The 24,818-nt window shown below is 45.5% G+C and overlaps 3 protein-coding genes across 3 annotated transcripts in view; all 3 read left to right on the forward strand.

Annotated features, from left to right (window-relative positions):
• The first annotated feature begins 1,669 nt into the window (after positions 1-1,669).
• LOC136956199 (leukemia inhibitory factor receptor-like) lies at positions 1,670-9,915 on the forward strand. Its single transcript, XM_067250073.1, has 18 exons — positions 1,670-1,781; positions 2,266-2,342; positions 2,494-2,660; positions 2,812-2,965; positions 3,518-3,766; positions 4,106-4,235; positions 4,694-4,830; positions 5,091-5,236; positions 5,550-5,703; positions 5,831-5,892; positions 6,001-6,235; positions 6,485-6,658; positions 6,896-6,997; positions 7,192-7,350; positions 7,476-7,604; positions 7,725-7,815; positions 7,916-7,982; positions 8,072-9,915. Exons 1-18 carry the CDS (start codon positions 1,753-1,755, stop codon positions 8,582-8,584), a joined length of 2,775 nt encoding a protein of 924 aa, XP_067106174.1. The 5' UTR covers positions 1,670-1,752; the 3' UTR covers positions 8,585-9,915.
• Positions 9,916-10,226: 311 nt separating this feature from the next.
• cfap53 (cilia and flagella associated protein 53) lies at positions 10,227-14,132 on the forward strand. The gene is made up of 8 exons (XM_067249802.1): positions 10,227-10,323; positions 10,901-11,130; positions 11,226-11,399; positions 11,585-11,888; positions 12,098-12,316; positions 12,809-13,025; positions 13,394-13,496; positions 13,738-14,132. Exons 1-8 carry the CDS (start codon positions 10,252-10,254, stop codon positions 13,973-13,975), a joined length of 1,557 nt encoding a protein of 518 aa, XP_067105903.1. The 5' UTR covers positions 10,227-10,251; the 3' UTR covers positions 13,976-14,132.
• Positions 14,133-15,346: 1,214 nt separating this feature from the next.
• myo5b (myosin VB) overlaps positions 15,347-24,818 on the forward strand; it is a 48,453-nt gene continuing 38,981 nt past the window's right edge. Inside the window, exon 1 of the mRNA XM_067249801.1 lies at positions 15,347-15,522. Within this exon, the coding sequence (XP_067105902.1) occupies positions 15,493-15,522 (30 nt within the window). The 5' untranslated portion in view covers positions 15,347-15,492. The remainder of the gene's footprint in view (positions 15,523-24,818) is intronic.

Consider the following 24,818-nt stretch of genomic DNA (forward strand, 5'->3'; position numbering starts at 1 on the left):
CATCCTTGCACATAGAGGGGGAGGAGACTGACTTTGGGAATGCCCTTCTGTCTGATCTTCGCACCTGATCGCAGAGCGAAGAAGGGACTGTGTTGAATTGAAATGCGGAATAATGAAACCAACTATTCGGACATGTTGAGGCAGTTGGTTGTCACTGTTGATGGATTCTGTGAAGGAAGAGCTTTCCCCCAGAATACTCTACAGACTGGAGTCTATTATTATTTGTATTTAATTTTTTGCTGTAGTTGTTGTTGTTTTTTTTGCATTAATAATATTATTAATAATAATTGAGCTACGTCAGTAAGAAATCTACCAAATGTTCAACATACATTTTTAGTTTGGGGTTTTTCAGAACAAGAGTTATGAAGTACCTTTCATGTCTGAGAATGGGTTTGATTTCACTGCACTATTTGTTGTATGTTTCAATGAACTTCGCCATTCAAAACCTAGAATAAACCGACAGAACCAGGAAAACCTAAAAGCCGGAATGGACAGAAAAATCTACTGTGTTCAGGATATTGGTTTTTGCTTAGCATCCTTTAATCATTAGACTAGTTTTCTGCCATTAGATACCTCTAAACGTTCTTAATAAAAACCAACACTAGAATCAACACAAAATTTAATGGGTTGATGTTTTAGATATTTGACATTCACAAATGTTCATTAATAGGTTGAAAATATAAAACAATTGAATTATCCTACTGAAGATGCGACTTTGTGTTGTTCGGCAGCTGTAATAATTTGGTCTTATGCTAAATTATTAAACTGTAAGCTGCTTGATCTCACTATCACGGCAGAAAACGCATCTTTGTTATAGACCATTTCAAGTGTAGAAGGCTTCATTCCCTCAGCTCGCGGTTAAATTGAATGATTGCGTTTTTTTTATTTAAACTCGTTCTATTATATTAACACGACTGACGGTTGAGGTGAGTAAGGACAGGGAGATAAATTATTTGGGACCAAAAGACAAACTGACTTTTCTAGCGGTCATTATTGTCAAATGTTTTTGGGTGTCAGGACATGATTTTAACTTTTGTGTACTTTCGAGTGTTTTAAACACTCAAGCTCCTTCGTATTCTGTGTTAAGTGGACTTACAGTTTGACGAGCTTCTCTAAATACTGTGTGAACATTTGTGTCCATCACTGAGGACTTGGAACGACTCTTAAAATAGGGGTTATTTATAACCCTCCTCAAGGGACCATTGTTAAGTTCAGTATGTGTTTTTTTATTTGGCTCAATTCGCGTTATTCCTTGTAAGGTATCCATCCTGAATGTTTTTGTTTGTTTATTTTTCATGGTCCGATAAGCCAAAATAAATAATTAAAAGAAATGCATTACAAATTAGTACACGTGAAGTCCTCCATGGTTAGGCTTTCAATTCGCAATTCCTAGTAAGTCACGTATGCTTCCCATACTTGTTTTTATTCTCATTTCCTGCAAATGCTTAGTCAGTACGTAGCGATTCTGGTTGGATGTGTGGATGCCTGTCCCAAACTGAATGTGACCTTTACAGAATCCCAAAGAAATAATCCCGAAGAAATAATGTCCCCAAATAAGTCTTAAGCAATGTAGCTTTGGGGAGGTTAATAGTAGCCTATGGTTATGTGGAGGAGGCTTCCATATGGGAAGGCGGCTACTGGCGGAAGTTCCCAGTTCAGAGTAGGCTAGTCAGTATTCATATGAATTTGTGCGCTGCCTTGGGGCGTGAGCGCTGAAATAAGTAGGCTATAGGACTAAATCTTGGTGGCTGGATGGTCAGTTATCCTACTAAACGAAATAAGTAAGTTTCATTCTATAATTGGACTGTTACGTGTGGATTTGAAGCATTTTGTGTGTGTGACAAAGATAATTTAATGGGTGCTCGAAAAACTATGTGCTGTATCAAAATAAAAGTTATTGATAGACTAAATATTAAGTTAATATTCGATCCACGGCATTTAGCGCCAATTTATATTTTGTTTTTATAGGTTTATTCGCCAGAAAATCCATTCAGAATCTTGAGTTACGTCTCCGTTTTTTCCGCTCCTCGGTTCGTGCTGCTTGGGTTCGAGAATTGTTTCGGCTCCCTTAAGATCATGAACCTCCGTTGGTGCTTTTGAAAACACCTTCATGTAGGCTAGTTATCTGGAATCCGCTACATTTCAGTATTTTTATGCCTGATATCTCATTTGTGGATTCAGATGTTGCCAATTGTTATTTCACAAAGAGAACCTAATTTGAGCTGTAGCCTATTAAACATAGGCTACTCCATATCCTCTCCACAGCGCAGCAGTGACAATGTTGAGTTGGCTGCTGTGGTCTTCACTCTTCACTGTAAACTCCCAAGTAACATGTCCAGATGGTGTGTAGCTATTTTACGTGAATATTATATACATTAATTGGCCTAACTGTTAATTAACTGTTAATATAGCCGGCATATTATGTCCTGTCAAGTTGTTTCAAATGTAATTCTTTGAGAAATATTCATTCATTCTGATGTGTCGTCAATGCAGACATTGCTGCGCCTCTTTGTGGACCGGAGAATGTTAACGTGAGTTTTGACGTTAAATCTTGGACAATATTCACAACGTGGGATGCTGCCGCGTCTTCAGGTACAAATGAGGGACTCATCTATGACGTGGAGGTTCTATATACAGACGACCTGAAGAAGCTGCACAGTGTAAGTATTTTGAAAACTTGCTTTTGAAATAACTGTATGCGGCATTTAAATATAATTTTCATAATAAAAGTGAGGGGAACAACTTACCATGGCAAAGTACCCCTGTTGCAAACGCGCCACATAGCCTATAGCCTATTGTTTTGTCCCAAAGGAGGCTATCGAAGTGAGATCTGACCAGACTGGAACTCAACAGCGGTGGAGCTGGAGGTCTCCGTTGCCTTTCGAGTGTACCACTCACGCAGTCAGACTCCGGTCCCGACACCTAAACAAAACTAGTCAGTGGAGCCCCCTTCAGATCAATCCTGGTAGGTGATTCTGATAGGTCAGTTGTCAAATAGAGTTGAAGACCCCCATGAGAGAAAATTAGAGGTGAGTCAGGTGGCTGAGCGGTGAGGGAATCGAGCTAGTAATCCGAAGATTACCAGTTCGATTCCTGGTCATGCCAACTGACGTTGTGTCCTTGGGCAAGGCACTTCACCCTACTTGCCTCGGGGGAATGTACCTGTACTTACTGGAAGTCGCTCTGGATAAGAGCGTCTGCTAAATGACTAAATGTAAATGTAAAATGAAACTCGTAGGGGCTTCATGCTGTTAATATTACACACCATACCCTCAGCATGTTGAACCCCAAAACTTTGACACTACTGTAAAACGAATTTTAGTTACAGATACTCTGATATGATGCAAGAAAGCACATCCGTGTCGGCTCCTGTTCACACAGTTTACCTTTAACTAGGCTACACACCACAATCATCAGATATATCAGGAAAGAGTAGGACACATTTTTCAGAATGTATTTTGCTAATGTTTTGCCGAATAATATTGGGGAACTCACAAGGAATCATACCCTCCTGCAGGGAAAACTGTGTCGAGCGAACCTGCGATGGTCCCTCAGGACACTTTCGTCAAGGTCGGCCACAATTTAACGTTATGCTGCGTGACCACGGAGGAGGAGCCGGTCATGAACTTTAACGGTACACGCGTGGTCACACGGATCGGTAACCACAGCTACACAATCACTGTTCACATCCAGGAACCTCTGCCTCGTTGCACAATTTCAGCCTTCTGCAAAATGCGAAAGCATGGTACTTGCGTTTACGCCGGGTGTGAGTACAAACCTCCTATTCCGTTTGTCCACCAATGGGGGGGGGGGGGGGGAGTAATATTCTGATACTAAATGTTCTTTTCAGTCAACGGCAGTAGGCTGTTATCTTACGATGTGTTGTCCAATTATTTCTAATCCAACAAAAAATTAAAAACTAAGAACAATTTTTGTTGTTGTTGGATTAGGATATTTGTTTATAGACTACAAGGCTACTGTTGATAGGAGCAGAACCAATAATTACAATGCAGGCTACAAGTAGCCTACTTGTTATAAATGGCAAATAAACCTGAAACTTGGAATTTGAGATCCCCCAATTTCTAAAGCTACGTTCCTTCTCCAGACCCCCCGGATGACAGCCATCTGAAGTGTGAAACTCGCGACCTGGAGCGTGTGGAGTGTCACTGGAAAATCGGAAGAGACACTCAATTGATCAAACCTGGGAGTACCACGTATTATAAGCTAAACGGACGGTACAGCCTTGAATATCATCGTTGCACTGTGCCTGGATGCGGTTCTTTTTGTACTGTGCCTGGATGCGGTTCTTTTTGCACTGTGCCTGTGGTTCTTTTTGCACTGTGCCTGTGGTTCTTTTTGCACTGTGCCTGGATGTGTTTTTTTTGCACTGTGCCTGGATGTGGTTCTTTTTGCACTGTGCCTGGATGTGGTTCTTTTTGCACTGTGCCTGTGGTTCTTTTTGTACTGTGCCTGGATGTGGTTCTTTTTGCACTGTGCCTGTGGTTCTTTTTGCACTGTGCCTGTGGTTCTTTTTGCACTGTGCCTGGATGTGGTTCTTTTTGTACTGTGCCTGGATGTGTTTTTTTTTGTACTGTGCCTGAATGTGGGTTTTTTTGCACTGTGCCTGGATGTGGTTCTTTTTGTAGTGTGTCTGGTAAATACAGACTGTTCTCTCTCTCTGTGGGATTTTCAGCTCGTGTCCAGACAAAACAACATCAAATTGCCACCAAACTGTTGACGTGGGCCAAGGGGAAATGACGTGGACGTTGGAAGCCCAGAATCCACTTGGTATTGTCAAGATAAAGGAAACAGCAGACTTGATGAGAAGAGGTACAGACTGCTTTACACCAAGTGGTGACAAGGCATTCATAATGCATTAACGTATTAAGCCTTAGCATCTCATAAACCATCATTAGTTATCATCTTCTTATATAGCCGATATATATAGTTTGAGACTAAGTATTTTTAAATATATAAAACCTGTTGTTAAAACGATGTTATGACTTCATACTTGAGCCAAACGGAGGACCAGTTCGAGCCCTCATGGGGTTTGCACAGTGTGTCAGAACTGGGTGTGATTCTCGCTCCAGTGCGGATGCTGGCTCCGGTGAACGTGGTGGCATCAGAAGTCAATGCCAGGGATGCTAGGCTGGACTGGCAGTGGAAACCGCAGAAGTACAAGACCCTGAACATGCTGTGCCAAGTTCAGCTGGAACAAAGTGGACACCTGGAGAAGGTGAGTCTGGGTGAACGCTGTGGAGAAGATTTGAACATTATGGGGTTTTCTGAGCCTAAAACCCCTTGTACTGTAGATGGCAGGGGTGTAAGTTTCATTATACTTCGCTTGGACATGTCCCAGCCACCTTTTGAAAACGGTAAATCTGTTACCCCCCCACTTTTAATTAAGACAATTATATTAAAAGATCACATCCTTAGTTATAAAAAAAAGATGTCCTACCCACATAAAAAAATAAATAATAAAAACCTTTGCCCCTGTTAGATGGAATCTATGAGATGTTGATGCCTTCCGCATGTTTATGTTTCTGCAGAGGAACTATTCTGGTCACGGTCTTGGGTCTGTGGTTTTGACTGGTCTGACACCTGCAGACACCTACACAGTGATGGTGTGCTGCGGGACTGTAAAACACTTCTGGAAGTGGGGTGACAACAGCGTAAACAGCACCTTTCAAACCAAAGGGGACAGTGAGTGTCTTTCCTAAATTCCTCTAATCATCGCAAATCCTTCTAATGAAAAGTAAGGTACAGATGGAATACACATAGAAACGCTGAGCGTCACGTTAACATTGTGTTTATGCTTTTGTGTCCCCAGTTCCTGATCCTTTAGATGTGTGGATGCACACTGAGAAAAAACAAACCGTAATCGCATGGAACGTGAGTATAAACGATTCCCCGTGTACTGTCGTCACATGCTCATGTGCTACGGTACAGGATGTCTCTTTTAGACGAGAATAATCATGAAATTTGACTTGGTGTGTTCAGACTCTTTTAGCCAATCAGAGCCATGGACAGATCCTGGAGTATGAGGTGATCTGGGTAAAGTCTGTGGATCAGAGCAGGGAAAGAAGGACTGTGCATCCCTCGTCCAAGTCCCGTCCGAATTATTATATTCTCCCTTTTGTGGCGTCTGAGGAGGAATACGTTGTCACGGTGACAGCCAGAAACCTGAACGGCAGCTCCACTCCCTCGTCCGTCACCCTTCCCAGTCGCTTCCCAGGTGAGGAGCAGGGGGGTTGAAGTGTGTGTGTGTGTGTGTGTGTGTGTGTGTGTGTGTGTGTGGGGGGGGGGGGGGGGGGGACTGATCTATTTTGATAGATTTATAGATTTCTTATTGAGATTTAAGTACGTAGAAAGATATCTACAGTACCCTAGCTGGAAAAAAAAACACATAATTTTCACAAAAGTTTTCTCTAAGAAATACGAGACACTCGAATAAAAGCCGCATACCATGTTATGTTTTTTGCAGATGGAATGGTGACCACAAAGGTTTTTGGCCGTGACGGTGGCTTCGACCTGACCTGGAATGCTAGCCTCAGTGCTAGCTGTGGCTACTTAGTGGACTGGTGCCCCTCATCCAGCACCTGCTCCGTGCAGTGGGTGAAGGTGCCATCTGGGGTGACGAGGGCCAGAATCCAGTCAGGTGAGGCTGAGGGAAAAGAACAGCCACGTTTGAACTAAACAAGTATGAACTAATACTCATCTGGAGCATTGAGTAATTATTATTGCACTGTGGCAGGTAGCAGAAATGTGGTTATTGTGGTTGTACGTAGTCCTTGCTTGCCGATTGCCACAATCAAAAGTAATTTGATGAAAGTTTGCAATGAAAGATGAGTGTGTAGCCTGATGTTTTCCCTATGACCTCTACCGATGAATTAAGCCAACCTTAAGGGGTGTGTACGGTATACGATCTCCATCTACGCCTGTACATCACAAGCTCAAGAACTACTGGATAGGAGAGAGGGATACGTAAAAGAGTGCAGTAAGAATCCCTTCTTCTCTCACCCCTACTCACTCCTACCCCACCATCTCTCCCCTCCCCTACCATCTCTCCCCTACCATACCATCTCTCCCCTACCATACCCTACCCATCTCCCCTCCCATACCATCTCTCCCCTCCCCTCCCCTATCATCTCTGTGGTGTTTCATTCACCTCTCCCTGTTTTCTGTGATTAGTTCCAAAAGACACGGTTGCAATGTTGAACACCATCCAGAGCGATTCACATGTTAGGGTTTCATGGAGCGACATTCCCCCAGAGCAACAGACAGCGTTCATTCATAGATACATTGTCACCTACTCTGACGACACAGGAACGACTATCAACATCAGCACAGGTAAGACACCAGTTGATAGCAACAATCAAACAGAATTGGTGCCAATACTGATCAAAAAGAGATGTTCCCATCCACACTATGGTGTTTTTTATGACCTATTTCTTCTGGTTTTCGCTGATGTCTAGCCGACGCCACAGAAAACTCCCTGACGGTCTCCCTTAAAGATCTTCACAGGAAGTCGTACCAATTCACACTGAAAGCCCTCACATCAGTTGGGACAACCAATGGGAAAACGTTTAACGTCATCCTGAAGAGTAAGGGCTTAGTAAAAACAAATACTGCTACTTCAGTAGCTGTTTTTCTGTTTTGTTTTTGGAAAAAGTTTATAACATGGCTTATGTTTCCAACATGAATTGTTTATCAACACCCAACAGCTGACCAGACAATCTGGGTGATGCTTCTATCCCTGGGTGGTATTCTCCTCTTCTCCTTGGCCACCATCATATGCTACAGGAACAGGCAATGGCAAGCAAATATTTCCTTCTAACATATTTGCCATCCCATATTATCGAATGTCCAGATTCACAAAGGTTTACTCACAAATGGTCTTTCTTGGGTTTAACAGGCTGAAACGTGAGTTCTACCCCGATATCCCCCAGCCAGCATTAAAGACAGACTGGCTCACCACACTGGTAGGTCCCCATCCAAATCGCTAACCTTTTGTGTACATGGAGTCCCGCTCCACCGACTCAGATAACGTCCTTTTTTCCCTGCTTTCCAGAAGGGATACGGGGGTCAGGTGCTCCATGACGAACCTTGCCAATGCTCCCAGCTGGACATCATTCCAGTGAAGGTTAGCCGCAACCAGAAGGAGGAGAAAGCCATCAGGAGCAGGCAACTGCCGAGAACAACTGCCAAAGTCTCCTCTTCCTCCTCCGAGTCTCAATACCGAGGACTAGACCTTGCGAACCCGTCCTACAACTCGTTTGTGTTTCCTGCAGCAGAGATGGAGCTGGTCGAAGATTACCATCCCCACACAGGCCCTCTCCTCAGCGCCAGCCCTCCGGAGGTTTCCGCAAGGGGACACCTTGTGTTTCCTGCGGCAGAGATGGAGCTGGTCGAAGATTACCATCCCCACACAAGCCCTCTCCTCAGCGCCAGCCCTCCGGAGGTTTCCGCAAGGGGACACCTTGTGTTTCCTGCGGCAGAGATGGAGCTGGTCGAAGATTACCATCCCCACACAGGCCCTCTTCTCAGCCCCAGCTCTCCGGAGGTTTCTGCAGGGGGAGACTAGGGCGGCTACTGGGTCAAGATATAACGAGATCAGCTCCTCAGAGACGGACTCACCGGAAAGCGTCTTTGCCAGCAGCTCGACACAGTGGAGTTGCCTACTTAACCTGATCAGCAGGCATTTGCTGTGTGTCCACAAGGATTTTTCTTTATAAAATGAACAGTGACACATGCAGGAGCTGAGGAGCTGATCTCGAACTTCTCATCATCCCGGCTAAACCCTCCATCTCCCACGATCTCTCAATCACCCTGGGATCTGCGACGGTGACCCCTTCATCCTCTGCCAGGAACCTTGGGGTTACCATGGACGACAAGCTCTCCCTCACGGCCCACATTGCTGCAGTCTCCCGGTCGTGTAGATTCACCCTCTACAACATTCGGAAGATCAGGAGATACCTGTCTGAGCACTCCACCCAGCTGCTAGTCCAAGCACTTGTCCTCTCCAAGTTGGACTATTGCAACTCGCTGCTCGCTGGTCTCCCAGCATGTGCAACCCGCCCTCTTCAGAGGATTCAGAACGCAGCGGCCCGCCTGGTCTACAATCTACCCAGACGCTCCCATGTTACCCCGCTCCTCATCTCTCTCCACTGGCTACCTATCATGGCCCGTATCAGATTCAAGACCCTGGTATTGACCTTCCGAGCAGTGAACGGGACTGCACCTGTCTACATCAAGTCTCTCCTGCAGCCTTACACCCCCACCCGGGGTGTAAGACCTACGGTCTTCTTCAGACAACCGCCTGGTGGTCCCACCGCTCAAGACCGCCCGGTCCCAACACAAGCTCTTTTCCTGTCTGGCCCCCCAGTGGTGGAATCAACTCCCCACCTCCATCAGAGACACTGACTGTTTTGTACTCGCTGTGATATATTGTTTTTATTATTGTTGCTTGCTTTTTTCCACAGGTACACTTGCACTTATAGCAGTTCATGTTGTTTAATTGTAACTTGTTTAACTACATGCTCTTATGGTTCTTCCCTTTGGCACTTACTTTGGTTGTTCACAATGTGTGCTTCATGTTTTGGCTACTCGCAATGCTTTTGTGGCTATCTTGTTGTTATGATCAGTGACCTATGCACTTTGTAAAGCTCTCTCTTGGAAGTCGCTTTGGATAAAAGCGTCTGCTAAATGAATAAATGTAAATGTAAATGCAGAGATACATAGGCCGACAGAGGGAAGATGAGGGCTTGTGAAATGTACAGTATGCCTGCTACTTTTATACTGGATTCCTCCACTTCTCTACACATCCTGATGAAGTTTATTAACTTTACAAATCATTAATTTAACCAGCATTTTTTTTCTTCTTTTTTTTTCTCATGAATAAATGTATATTTTGGATTTTAGTCTTTTACTGTATGGTCCAATCGTGAAAAAAATAATCTTGAGTTTGAAAATGAGTAACGTTCAAAGTACAGTAGCAGTTTGTCAACATGTTAGCCTCACCTGCAAGTGTCTTTTTGTAGCTAGTCTCCAGCAGAGGTCGCGCTTGAACGGTTTGGAGTCTGCGGCGCCTGTTCAGTGTTGTCATGGTAACATGAAGGCAGTTCCGTAAACACAGCGGCAAACTGAATAGCTCGTCCATGTGAATCTTTAATCTTTTAATACTAATGTAGCTAATGTACAGTCGGAAAACAGCTTGTCATAGACGAAAAGTTCACATTTTGAAAAAACAAAATGTTGATCAGTCAGAGAAATAAGCCACGATGTCGAGAATTCACGGGGCCAACTCCGCATTCAGTAGCTGTGGTAAGTTTTAGACGAACACCATGCTTTAGTACAGTTAGAGCTAGCTCTAGTAGTAGGTTGTAGGCTACTGACAGTAGCTTGCATTGGCGAGTTACAATTTCTTGAAAATCAGTCAGTGATTGAAACGGAACCCCTTTAAGATTACAATCAATGCCTTTAAACATATACGGTGAGACTTGATTTTAGTTTGCACGTCATTAGTCTAGATACCTTGTTTCCTAGCTGTTGTGTATTTTGTTTTAATTCTCTAACTACCAGACTACTAGTACTGTATTTTGCACAGATCGTGATTGTGGAAAAAATTAAAGAAATTACCCTCATCATTTAGCTGACACTTTTATCCCAAAGCAACACCCAAATTTACATTTAGTCATTTAGCAGACGCTCTTATCCAGAGCGACTTACAGTAAATACAGGGACATTCCCCGAGGCAAGTAGGGTGAAGTGCCTTGCCCAAAGACACAACGTCATTTTGCACGGCCGGGAATCGAACAGGCAACCTCGCTACCAATTGGTAGCCCGATTCCCTAACCTCTCTGCCATCTGACCACGTAATAGTGCGTATCATATTTTCCAGAGGGCCAGAGCCCCCTCATCGCGGCCCCCAGACCACCTCATCCTGGAGAGACGGAGGCAGGAGGCAGCCAGGGACAAGTCACTGGAGTTCACCAAGTATCAGAAGACCTGCGACCTAAAGACCCACTGGGAGAAAAACACGGACCAGCGCATCGTTTTAGGAACAATCAAGCGGCGCGTCGACAACGCTATGGAGCGCTACCAGCTGAACGTCGACGAGAGGCGGGAGAAGTAAGAACTCTGGAGGCGGTGTGTTTACGGAGGCTCCGTGTATTTGTTCATAACCGCCCTCTCCAGCTCCTCCGTTGTCCCCTGGTCTCCCACAGGCTGCAGGCTTTACTGGAGGCGGAGGAGGAGGCGCTGCTGAAGGAGATGGAGACCAGGACGGAGACCATGCCGGAGAGGCAAGCCAAGATGCGAGAGAGAGCCAAGCTGCTGAGGGAGAGGAGGGAGAGCGACCGGCAGCTGGTGGTGGCTCAGAAGCTAGAGCAGCAGTTCAGGTGAATACCAACCAACCGGTTGGTTGGTTCCCCTTCCATTGCTTTCACGTCGACTCAGAAATCTATGTTTAAGAAACCATCGTCGTAGGAACCCCCGGTAGTCCTAAACAAAGTTTTCGCCAGCTGTGGCTTTCCCTCCCCTACCCCTCGATAGGAGTCCAAAACGTAGGTTTTCTCCTTTTCAGAGATCGGAGCGAGGAGCTTCGGAGCGTCCAGAGTAAGCGGATCCAGGACGAGGTGTGCGCCGAGCGGGCCGCGCAGCTGACGATGCGGGAGGAGGCCTGGAGGCGGCAGGAGGAGGAGGAGAGGCTCTTTGCCGAGCTGTGGGAGGGCGACCGCCTCGCCAAGGAGGAACGGGAGAGCCGGGATGCGGAGAAGCAGCGGAGGATGAACCTCCAGCAGGTGGAGTACCTGCGGGTGCAGATGGAGGCCGTGGAGCAGCAGAGGGGGCAGGCCAGGCAGCTGAAGGAGGAGGAGGCCCAGCTGCTGGTACGGACGATCTCTGATTGAAGGTGTCGACGAGTTGTCGTTCGATGGTTAATCCAAGTTATTTTCCCCTCTCTCCCTCTCTCTCTCTCTCTCTCTCTCTCTCTCTCTCTCTTCTTCTCCCTCAACTTCTAATTTTACACTCTCCCTCCCTCCCTCCCCCCCCCCCCTCTCTCTCCCCCCTCCCTCCGCCCCCTCTCCCCCCTCCTCAGCGGGAGCAGAGAGAGGTGCTGCGTCTGGAGGAGCAGCGAGAGCGCAGCCAGAAGCTCCAGGGTCAGGAGAGCCGTCGCCGGCTGCTGGACCACTCCCTGCGGCTGAAGATGAAGCGCCTGGCCAGGGAACAGCAGGATGAGCTGGCCCTGGACATGAGCATCCTGGAGCAGCTTCTGGCAGAAGCCAGGGATGAGAAACAGGGGGATGTCATGAGGAAGGTAGGAGAGAGAGGGTCCAGGTTTGCAAGTACGAACGTTCTGCACAGGAGAATGAGAATGTTTTCGTGATGACGGCGAAACGCCAATGATGGATTAGTTCAGTGGGCGCTTTTATCCAAAGCTCTCGAGCATGGGGGGAAATTTGAACCGGCCATCTTATTGACCTGCAGTCAAAAGCTCTACCCACTGAGCTACACCCATCCCAACAGCAACACGCATAGCATTTACACACCTATGTTGCTACTTCACACCATACACAGTTGGGAGTACATGTATTGGAGGGGATCCCTCACTGAATTGCTCCTCCCAAGGTTTCTTCAATTTTTTCTCCTCTAGTGAGTTTTTCTGGGAGTTTTTCTTTGTCTTCCTTGAGGGTTTAGGTTGGTTGAGGGGCAGTTCTATGGGCGTATGTGAAGCCCTCTGTGACATTGCTTGTAAAAAAAGGCTATACAAATACATTTTGATTTGATTGGCTCTGTGTCTCTTTCGCAGCTTGAGCTGAGAGAGGAGCAGAGCCGGTACCGGCAGTACCTGGCCGACCAGCTGAACGAGCAGAAGACACAGGAGGCACAGATCGAGCAGGTGATCGAGGCGGACCTGAAGCAGACACTGGCTCGCAGGGCGGAGCAAAGCCGCCTGGTGAGGGAGGCCAGGGACAGGCTGATGAAGGATGTGATGGAGACTCGCCGACTGCAGATACAGGAGAAGCGTAAGAGAAGGACCCAGGTCTTGGGAAGCAAGAGAAAAAGAAAGCAACAAATCTTTGAGGGAATCGGGCTAGTAATCCGAGGGTTGCCAGTTCGATTCCCGGTCATGCCAACTGATGTTGTGTCCTTGGGCAAGGCACTTCACCCTACTTGCCTCAGGGGAATGTCCCTGTACTTACTGTAAGTCGCTCTGGATAAGAGCGTCTGCTAAATGACTAAATGTAAATCTTATTTGTTGATTTGTAGTTTGTGATAGAAATAGGCCTCATGAACTGTAAGAATGTGTAATGTTGTTTTATTTGTGTGTGTGTGTGTGTGTGTGTATGTGTGTGTATGTGTGTGTGTGTGTGTGTGTGTGTATGCTCCATAGTGGATCTGAACATGCAGAAACAGGCTCAGCTGGCCCAGGAGAGAAACGAGCTGAACAAATCCATTGAGGAGGACAAAATGTTAGATAAAGAGCAGAAACAACGGTATAGACATCCTCACAGATCTCCTCTCTCTCTCTCTCTCTCTCTCTCTCTCTCTCTCTCTCTCTCTCTCTCTCTCTCTCTCTCTCTCTCTCTCTCTTCTTCTCCCTCTCCCTCTCTTTCTTTATCCCTCTCTCTCTCTTTCACTCTCTCTTTCCAACACGCACACACATACTCCTAGAGTCATACACATCAAGAGGATCATCTAAACTCCTCCCTGTACACACCCGTCCCCTCGCTGCAGCCTGAAGCAGGAGTCCCAGGACCACCAGGCCGACCTGCTGGCCCAGATGATGCACCAGCAGCAGCTGCGGAACAAGGAGGAGGCTGAGGCGGAGAGGGAGTACCAGCGAGGCCTGGTCGACCAGGAGCACTACAACAACAAGATACAGGACATCCTCTCCGGGCCCACCTCACTCAGCAGGCCTGTGCACCCCTTCAGAAGAACCCAGAGCTCCACCTCCAGATCTGGAAGGATCTAGAAGGATCTGGAAGGATCTAGCTAGTCTGAAGCCAAAGCAGGTGGAATGTGACAGGGATCACCCCCCCTCCCTAAGAACCCCCTTACATACACATGATGACCTGGCCTATGCTTAGCTTCAACCCCGTCTACACAGATCGAAAGGTAACCTGTCCAAATTGAATGGTAATAAATACGTTTACACTGAATGCCGAGTTTGAAGAAGTTGTTTTCTAACTGTGTTGTTTAGTCTCGTAGGCTTGTGTTTGGGTTTGCTGCTGTTGTGACTTCAAACTGACTCTGGTAAGGCTAAACTAACATTGTTGCACATTGTGTCTTTGGAGTCTTAAGTCTTGACCAAAAAGTTGTGGCAAAAAGCACAGTGTTCCAAAAGCATTACATTTCGGTTGTTTGAAGAGGATTACCTTGAAAACACACTGGTGCCACTACGGAATGACATTAGGATACTTTAGCGCCAAACTCAAGTGATTCACGTGCCATGGTTTCCAATTTTCTTTTTCTTTCACATTAAAAGGCTTATTCGTGGTCACTCAGACATCAATCTCCAGCGATCAGCCTGACTTAACGAGAGGGAAATAAAACTGGCACGATAAAGAAACACCCAGCGATTGTTGACTCGTGTTAATCACCTCCGTCTTATCTCCCGAAGCAACCTGTGGTGTTAGCCAAAACACAGGGATCACCGGGGGAAACACGCCAACGTCTGACTGGACCATGAGGCATGGACTCACACTTCTCTCCGCAAGGATTGCGTTGGAAAATGTTGCACAAGTTCTGAGTCATACCTGTGTACAGTTATCAAATTTGGACTAAATGCTATTTTTAAACGATCGCTCCCTACCAGTGGAATTCATGTGTGTGAGGTTTTACTGAGACATAGCGATACATTTTACATTTACATTTTACATTTAGCAGACGCTCTTATCCAGAGCGACTTACAGTAAGTACAGGGACATTCCCCCGAGGCAAGTAGGGTGAAGTGCCTTGCCCAAGGACACAACGTCAGTTGGCATGACCGGGAATCGAACTGGCAACCTTCGGATTACTAGCCCGATTCCCTCACCGCTCAGCCACCTGACTCCCTATACTTGGGAGTATAGGGAGTCCACATACTTGGAACCTATTAGATCCCTCTGCCCTTATCCTGAGGTTTTAACCTTTGAACCTGCACCATCCAGGAGTGATGTAGTCTCCTTTTAATGATTATAATAGTTGGACAGTGTGATCTTTTGTCTGTGCCTACATGCCAAATTCAGTAACGGCTTGTCAGCGACACGCAGTCAACACCCATACCTGCATAGGGAGTGGTTTGGGAGTGGAGCATTTACATGATGTAAGAATACTGTTGTCTTCTGCTTAGACAGGTTGGAAATATTGCCCAAGATCAACTTTTCCACGACTCCAAATTACAGACAAGAATGGCTTGAGAACATAATGTTGTGGAACATGGAGTAAAGACTACCTTTTGAGAAGAACGCAACCTATTCTGTAGGAACTACTTTCAAACCCCCAAAGAGAATGGTGATTGATTATGAGCTGTATTGCAAGGTAATCTCTCTTCAAAATCTTTGATCAACTGGCTTTATTTTGTGATTCCGCTGATAGCTTCTCCTCACAGACTTATTTGGTATATCAACACCATGAAGGATAATGTTTTCGTATTCTTTTTAGGTATCTTAAAAGTATCTTAAATTAATAAATGATGATCTTGCTATAACTAAGATGGTCAACTAAACGTGGATAGGTTAATGTTCAAACAACATGCTTCCGTGTCTGCATGTCCTGTCACCAATGACACAATTATTTAAATAACATTTTCTGTTTTCTCAGATTAAAGTCAATAATTTCTTTAACCATATTTCAACACTATTGTATTGACATCAAACATACTTTCAAGCAAATGCGGTTTGTACAATTGGCTTGCCTATTCGACAATCGAAATGGAAAAAATAATCAATATATACATATTCTGTAACATCAAATTAGCGACCCAGAAACTTTGATTGTAGTGCTCTGCTAAACCGGAGGGGGGGGTCTCGTGAAGGGCATTGTCTGGAACGCGACTGCAAATCAATACAGCCAGAGTCCATGGATACAGCACCGCGGCCAGGAAATACAGAGGAGCTGTAGTTCCCTCAGAAAATACACTCTAGTTTAACAGGGCTATACATATTTTGGCTTCAGAGGGTAGGTTTTTAGCAGTTCTTACCGGCACTCTTGGCATTTTGGATACGTGTTGGAAGTGAGCTAACTTAAGTGTTTTTATTTTTTAAGACAAACTAAATCGACAACTAATTTAGCCAAAGGGAAAAATACACCTGCGCTACGACCAGGAAAGGATTGGGACGTAGCCTTTTCCAACGAAGATACTTATTCAACGAAGGTGGACGACTATATTTGGGAATATCTGCAACATTAGTATAACTTATTTAGTTCTCATGTCATCGGAAAAAAGTTTATGGTATTGACGCCAATGATGTAATATAAACTCTGGTAACCGAACGCTTCCCGTGGTGATACGGATAGTGCAAGGGTTGGACAATGTCCCTAAACGAGTTATTCACAAAGGTAAGCAGCTAATTTCTATACCGCTAAATATCCGATAATCTATTCTTCAATTGATTTCATGATTTCTGTTTTGGTGTTTTGTTTACCAAGTAAGTATATGGACTAGGCTACTCGTATTTTTTTGGAGCAGGTGTTCTGGGACCAGAGTAGTCTCCGGTCTACAAAATGCGTCTCAAGCGCCATCACATCAGTAGTTATACGTCATTGCACTGTCTGTCTTGGACAGGTGTGCGAACAAGTTTGACAATGAAACGCATTGATAAATAGCAGGGAAATAAAACTTTAATGATTTAATTTCTCAACTAATTTAGGCTGTATGTAGTTTTTAGATTTTAAGTCTGCTGTGTAAAATATTTTACATAACCCACGCAGCGTTGAGCGGGGTTGATTTTAATTACATGGTTTGGGAGGCAGTTTTTGAATTAGCGAGGCTTAATCGTTCGTGAAATTTAAGTGTTTAATGTTTCATTGATTTGGGGTTTCAAATATGCTGAAGAGGGAATACGAGACGTGGTAATCATGGATTGTGAATATTTTATTTCTGAAGGCGGCATGGCATATTTTATGCAGTTGCACATTATGCAACTCCGGTTGGTTGTAGACACTCCACAGTTGAACAGGAATACACAACACAACCACAAACACACACACACACACACACACACAAGCATCGTCCTTTGAGGTCTCCTTTCTCTTTATGCCCTTAACCATCTCGCGAGTCTCTGACTGTCCTTGATTTATATTGTGATTGGGGGTCAGATGGCTAAACGGTTAGGGAATCTATGTTCTATTAATCAGAAGGCTATTAATCCGGTTCGATTTCCAGCCGTGCGAAATGACGTTGGGTCCTTGGTCAAGGCACTTCACCCTACTTGCCTCGGGGGGGGGGGGGGGGGGGGGGAATGTCCCCGTACTTACTGTAAGTCGCTCTGGATAAGAGCGTCTGCTAAATTACTGAATGTAAATGTAAAACGATTGAATGAAACGCCTGAGAACAGTAGGCTGTGTGTTTTGAACAGATACTGGAGGCAGATACCGCTGATGGTGGTGACTAATATTAATAGTGATTATTTTCCGAGTCGTTCTCGCCAAATGTCAAAGATTGAAAACATAATTAAGTGACACATTGTGGTATCCTCTGCACAGGACTGTGGTCCACGCCCACATCGCTCTGCTTTATGACATAATTGACTTTTTAAAATGTTGTTAATAAGGGCACTTTGGTTTATTTTGTGTAGACCTAGGCGTAGTAGATTTCTGAAGGTGTTGGTTAAATATTTTGTAGCAGTTATTGTTCAAGTTTCAACTTGAACTGAAACACCCGCAGTCAGGTTCCACTTTTTGTGCACTATTGTTCTCTTAGCTATCCAGTTTACTAACTTCCTCCCACGTTTGTTTACTGACAAAGACTGACAGAAAAGCTTTGTCTCATGAATACTTAACTTTGTTGAGGATATGTGACTGGAATCATGCCACTCCATGCCTTTGCAATGTGCTCTCTGGATTGGCCTACAACGAGTTCCTTGTGACATCATAGTTATATATGCAGTTGGTGACATCACAATGACACACCCTATAGTGTTTTTTTTCTTCTTCTTCAGTTAATGCTCCTCTCGTAATCCTCCTTCACCTCTTTCCCCTTTGACTGTTGTTTCAACAGCCTCCCTATCGCTATCTATTCCTCCGTCCACCCTATCTTTGTATGAGAAGTTATTTAGGCTGTGTAATCGGTTATCATATAATTCTGTCTCAGGGGCCAACACAAAGTTCAGTTGTGTCATGCAGTTAGGCCTAGTTGTGTCCGTGTAGCTTTGATTTCAGGTTTCCCTTGACAGTGTTTTTTTTCTCTAGTTAATTGTGCTGTGTCACCGTTAATTATTGAGCCCCTCTCGTCCTGGTTCCTCACCCTCACATGTCCTGCTGACCCCAAAATGAATCCTATTAATCCAGAGAGCAGAGACAAATCCTTCACGTCCATCTGTTTTGTGCAGAATGCCTCAAACCAGCTGTCTTGTGGATTAATGTAGCCTATTATAACACCATTATAGCCAATAAGGACGTTGTCTATTTTACACATTTGCGTAGATATTAGTTACACTTTGTATTTGCCCAAATCTCTGTGGGATGAATGGTCTCTGATTCCTAAAGATACCAAATCCACCAAATCCATGGTAATGGGATGTTAAAGGGTAGAATGTGTAGTGGCATTACGGACCTAATGGCCGTCTGTGTTAGGCCTGCTCATGGAATGCTGTTTCTTTGTGTTTAATCAGGCCGTGGGCCTTGTAGAGCAGGATTATCTTGAGTCTCCACTACCCCCACTGTTTTGAGGGTGTGTGTGTGCTTGTGTGTGTTTATGCACGCTTGTGTGTGTGCTTGTGTGTGGGTTTGCACATGTGAGTGTGTGTGTGTGCTTGTGTGTGTTTGTGCACGCTTGTGTGTGTGTGTGTGTGTGAGGGGCTTGGCTTCAGAGGATCCCTCAGTGATCCTTCTGTACCCTACCCTGTCCCTCTGGAGGGTAGTGCGAATCCTCCCAGCCGAGGGTTTGTGTCTGTGTCTGGTTCTCAGGAGGGTGGTGGGTTGCCCTGACGATGCCCATGCTTCGCTAAGGGGAAGGTGATTTAAAGTTCAGGTACAGGGCCTTCTAGACAACATATGGTTTCCCTATAGGGAAGTTGAGCTTGGAGCCAGGTGTGTGAACAGTGTGTGTGTGTGTCCGTGTGTATGTACAGTGAGTGAGTGTGTGTGTATGTACAGTGTGTGTGTGTGTGTACAGTGAGTGTGTGTGTGTATGTACAGTGAGTGAGTGAGTGTGTTTGTGTGTATGTACAGTGTGTGTGTGTGTGTACAGTGAGTGTGTGTGTACAGTGAGTGTGTGTGTGTGTGTATGTACAGTGAGTGAGTGTGTGTGTATACACAGTGTGTGTGCTATTATAAATACCCCCCTGGGTTGTGTGTTCCTCTCGGGGCCTGTAACATTACGCCAGCTAACGTGATGACGTCCGTCATGACGTGGAACTAACTCCGACAGGAGAGGGAAGTGTTTCAGGTAGCTCTCTGTGGACCAAGAGTTACGCCATGTTGCACAATAATGTTTTGGGACTACTGAATTGATTCATCCCCCACTCTTAAACAATTCTCTTGTAGGCCTGCTTATGTACTGTACATGACTATCCCAGGCTGGTCTCTATTACTTTCTGACAGGAAAAAGCTTTGTGAGTCGGGTGTGTGTACAGTCTGTGTGTGTCTCTTTTGACTCCCAAAAGAAGCTCAGTCCTCTCTCTCTCTCTCACAGGTCAAAGTTCCTGAAGAGAGAGAGATAAGTAGCGTGCAAGCACACACACCCTGCCCTCACCTGGGGCTGTTGTCTTTGTGCTGACACATTTCTGGACGGAGCCTTAAAATGAGCAGTGGAGGGCCAGGGCACCTGTAGATCCATCCAGGGTTTCCAAGCCTCACTTTGTGTCTTTTTCTCCTTCCTGTAAAAAAAAGTTTTCGAAACTGATACCTGAGAGTGGTCTACAGTTTCACCAGATCACCCTGCTCTCTCTTCCCCCTCCTGCGTTTCGATTCAGATTTGTTTAACAACCAAATAACCTAGTTTCAAAGTAGACAACATACTCTGCTACTGTTCAGTCAGAACCTATGAATCATTTCCTAAAAGTATTGCCTTTCAGTTGAATAGCCAAAACCCTGCTGAAAGGCAATAGTCATTCATTCCAAAATCAATCACTCTGGGATTTAATATTTACACTCTGGGATTTGGTGTCCCTAGAAATAGTATCTTACTGTAAGAGTAAGGCAGGCCACTGCCTTCAATAGTAGATTAATTTTGCACATAGCCTAGTCACTGTAGCTGCCTTAAGGGACAAGGAGAGACTGACGGCAAGGAGAGACTGACAACAAGGAGAGACTGACAACAAGGAGAGACTGACAACAAGGAGAGACTTACAACAAGGAGAGACTGACGACAAGGAGAGACTGACGACAAGGAGAGACTGACGGCAAGGAGAGACTGACGGCAAGGAGAGACTGACGACAAGGAGAGACTGACGACAAGGAGAGACTGACGATAAGGAGAGACTGACGACAAGGAGAGATTGACGACAAGGAGAGACCGACGTAGACGCTATCGGTACAACACCGAGAGGGTTTTTACTCTCCGTCTTCACGTTACGTCAGATGGCTGAGCGGTTAGGGAGTCCGGCTAGTAATATGAAGGTTACCGGTTCAATTCCCAGCTGTGCAATGACATTGTGTCCTTGGGAAAGGCACTTCACCCTACTTGCCTCGGGGGGAATGTCCCTGTACTTACTGTAAGTCGCTCTGGATAAGAGCGTCTGCTAAATGACTACATTTAATGTTACGCAACAGCGTGACTTCATCAGAATGGTCCTGGAAAACCGGTTGTGCAGCTTCTCCCTCCCTCCCTCCCTCCCTCCCTCCCTCCCTCCCTCCCTCCCTCCCTCCCTCCCTCCCTCCCTCCCTCCCTCCCTCCCTCCCTCCCTCCCTCCCTCCCTCCCTCCCTCCCTCCCTCCCTCCCTCCCTCCCTCCCTCTCTCCGCTATGCATGCTGTACGGTGTGTACACCCATGTCACTGCTGTCTCATGTTGCCATTGTGCTGGGTTCACCAGGAACTAGTTGTCATTTTAACAACAAAGCGATTTCTGAATGACTAGCAAGCCCAGGTCACTAATTATCACATCATTATAATTAACGACAAGCATAGAAGGACCTTTATTATGAAAGAAGCTACACACACACACTCATTCACAGTATATACTCTAAAACAGTATACACACACACTGACAAAATATAAATGTGCATATCATGTTATGTGAGAGACAGTCAGTTCGCATGAAGGGTATAATCTAGCAGAATGATACATTCACATTTCCATGGTCCATATTTTCCTGTTGAGGTTGTTACTGATGCCTTTCCTGCCTGGGTCTTCTGGATGCTTGTCAACCAAGCAGGATAAACTTCTCCTTGATTGTATTGACCCAGAACAGCAGCTGGGGGTAATAAAAAAGCCATTTCATTAAGTCTTCTGGGAGAGACCACGAGAAAGAAACACTTCAGGGAAAGAGGAGAGAGAGTGACAGAGTATGAGAGAGAGAGAGAGAGGGAGGGAGGGAGGGAGGGAGGGAGGGAGGGAGGGAGGGAGGGAGGGAGGGAGGGAGGGAGGGAGGGAGGGAGAAAGAGGGAGAGAAAGAGGGAGAGGGAGAGAAAGGGAGAGAGAGAGAGAGAGGGAGAGAGAGGGAGGGGGAGAGCTGACTTAATTACGGGTCAAAGCCACAACCAAGTGAATACATTGACTGGGGGGCAGTGCAGAATTCTTAGCACCCATAACCTCATAATCCCTGTAACCAAGTGCACTAGATTATACTGTCAACTATAAACAATGACCTGTTATTTATTGACCCCTTAAACTTTCTGCGTGCTACAAAACATGAACCAAATACCCCACACAGTAACATGCCATACTTTTTTGGTCATTTATTAATTGTAGCATATCAAATCATGTTTGTAACAATATTGCAGACATGTTTGTGCGTGGGTGTGTGTGTACCAACGCGTGTGCATGTGTATGCGTGAGTTTGTGTGCATGTGCTCATGTGTGCACATGTATCAAATCATGAAGACAGCTTGTTTTTCCACTTGGCCAGTGCTGCTGTCTCAGTCAGTCAGTCACCCCCTCACCCAGTGCATAGTTATGAACCCAGGCTGTCGTCACATACATCAGGCCTCATGTAGTCATTCATGTGGGCTTTTCCCCAGGCCTGGGCCTACAGTACATGTGCATGTTTCTGTGAATGTTATTTTGGTTGCTGGTGTTTTTGTCCTGCGACGGGACCCTTTATTGTCTGATTGGGAAATGAACTGAAGAGGTCTGTTGTGACAGTAATTGAATGAGACAGTCTGGCAGTAGGGTTGGGGGGGAGGAGCGGGACCGTGGTCCACCCCCTCCCTCCCACCCCCCCTCCCCCCCTCCCCCCCTCCCCCCCTCCCCCTCTCCCTCCCTCCCTCTCTCCCTCCCACCCTCCCTCCCACCCACCCTCCCCCCCTCCCTCCCTCCCTCCCTCCCCCCCTCCCACCCACCCTCCCATCCTCCCTCCCCCTCCTCCCTCCCTCCCTCCCTCCCTCCCTCCCTCCTGTGCAGTACTGTCAGCCCCTAGGACGGTCATCATAAAAAATGGAGAAGTTGTTTATTGTTGTTGTTTGAATTGCCCGCATTAAACCTGTCCTCATTAGCCCCCTGTTAAAGTAAACCGAGAAAGAGAGCGTTCTTAACCTCGCCTATGTCACGGGAAGAATCTGTGGAAACTTACGAGGTGAGCTCTTCAAAGTGGTGTGTGGTTTTATTCTCTATGACGGGAGCTTCTCTCGGTGTCCTAATTACAGTTTGATGGAATCCCATGCTGAGTGGCTCTGTATTCATGGAGCAGGGCAGTCCTCTGTTTCCTGGACGCTGGATAGAGCAACTGTCCCAGATAAACAGAATGACGATTCATTTCTGCCCAAAATATTCCTTCAGTGTTTTATACATTTGAACAGACTGATGTTATTGAAAATGTCCCAAAGGTTCCAGTGCAATTTGTGCACTGGAGATGAGAGGCTGCAAACTGTTGAGACAAAACGGGTACACTAAAGGTAGCCGTTGTATCGGGGGACAAAGGTTTCCTGCAAGTTAAACGTTAAACAACAGACCTATGTTTCCATGTGCCGTACACGGTAATGGTCTATTCTGATTATCAGTGCAATGTCTATATGTCACAACGGGTCGGGGGAGGGGAGGGGGTGAAATGGTTAAATTAGAATTGTTTTAGGCTACTTTAGTTTTGTTCGAATTGGAATGTCACTTAAGCAGAGCGTTTAATTATCATTGTGTTGCTCCACGTCTTTGTTTTCATCCTCCAAATGCTATTGAAGTGTAGAAAATCACATTAGGGAGAGAGAGGCAGAACCGGAGAAAGGGAACATAGCGAGGGTTGGAAGGAGGACTGAGGTGTACAGTAAGCTACAGTTCAGTAGTCAGTGAAGCGGTTTTGAGATCGCTGGAGTCCTCTTCAAGTCATCGAAGGTCACAGCTCAACTAACCCATGCTATCAAGGCGGACTGGAGTCGAAAATCTCCCCTTTTTGTGTTAGGTATGGTGGGGTAGGGTAGACAACAATAAAAGTAGAGTGCACAGTTGCAGAATTAACAACAAAGTACTAAATATTCCAAATAATACGGAATTAAATATTCACTTTACATCTATAGGGGATACTAAGAGGCTTGGTGTGTTTTGATGCTTTTGCTGGCCATATGCCAATAGCTCGTGTTTGCCTGTAAGTTAAGGGACTTGACCGATGTTTTACAAATCAAATGAGTTTGAAAAAGATTTGCATTCATGCAACTGAATTCAGGAAGAGCATAATTTTTTTTGCCCTTGCTGTTTTGGCCCTTAGGTTACTAAGTTTAGCTAATATTTGGACTTGATACAGCTACAGAGTCTAAATAGACCATGTGCTTTGTATCCAGCCTACAGCACAGTCAGATTAACTGGGATGAACTCCACTGTCCTGCTGCACTGCTGCGGTGAAGCTGTTTGCCTTCAACACAGATGATGTCTCCCAGCTGTGGGTGTGGTCTCCATGGAGACGGGAGCAGGACTGACAGTTTGACAGATGTTTCATCTTCTTAGATGCTCTGCTCCTACAGACCAGGGCACTGCAGGTGTTGGAGATCCAGGTGAATAAAAGGATTGGATCTCACACAGACAGTGTTTTCACCTAAGAGACTTCTTCAATAAGCAAGTGCCTGTTTAGAATGTAGTGAGGTGCTGTCTGGGTTTGTAAGATGCACGATGAGACAGCAAACATGTATTCTGTAGAGGTGTACCTGATAAATTGACCTCCTCTCAAGTCAGCATAGTGCCCAGGACTCTCCACATACCAGAAGTTACTTGTATTGATTACGTCTCTGAATTGGCCCTCTTGCTCTTGATTGGTGACCACAACCCACAGAGCTCTGTCTTGCAGAATTGGAAACAACTATCTTGGCAATTTTCTTTTCTCATGACAGAAGAAAATGAACAGTGCTATTAGGCACATATCCAAAAAACAAGACAGATCTATTCCCGTTGTGGTGGAGTTACTCAATTTAATTTAATTTTTTACACTTTCCCTGTCCTACTAAGAGAGGATGTGAAAGTGTTTTTTGTTTTGCTTTGGGGTTCACATTGTAGGTCATTCTCCATCAAATCTCTAACTGAATTTCTTAAATATTTC

This window comes from Osmerus mordax, chromosome 14 (genome assembly GCF_038355195.1).
Source record: "Osmerus mordax isolate fOsmMor3 chromosome 14, fOsmMor3.pri, whole genome shotgun sequence".
Lineage (NCBI taxonomy): Eukaryota > Metazoa > Chordata > Actinopteri > Osmeriformes > Osmeridae > Osmerus > Osmerus mordax.

Coding starts and splice junctions, on each gene's coding strand:
- cfap53 (XM_067249802.1), top strand. CDS start 10,252: ATGTTGATCAGTCAGAGAAATAAGCCACGATGTCGAGAATTCACGGGG. Junction 10,324..10,900: donor CTCCGCATTCAGTAGCTGTG/GTAAGTTTTAGA, acceptor CATATTTTCCAG/AGGGCCAGAGCCCCCTCATC. Junction 11,131..11,225: donor GTCGACGAGAGGCGGGAGAA/GTAAGAACTCTG, acceptor GGTCTCCCACAG/GCTGCAGGCTTTACTGGAGG.
- LOC136956199 (XM_067250073.1), top strand. CDS start 1,753: ATGGTCAGTTATCCTACTAAACGAAATAA. Junction 2,966..3,517: donor CCCCCTTCAGATCAATCCTG/GTAGGTGATTCT, acceptor ACCCTCCTGCAG/GGAAAACTGTGTCGAGCGAA. Junction 7,816..7,915: donor TGCTACAGGAACAGGCAATG/GCAAGCAAATAT, acceptor TGGGTTTAACAG/GCTGAAACGTGAGTTCTACC.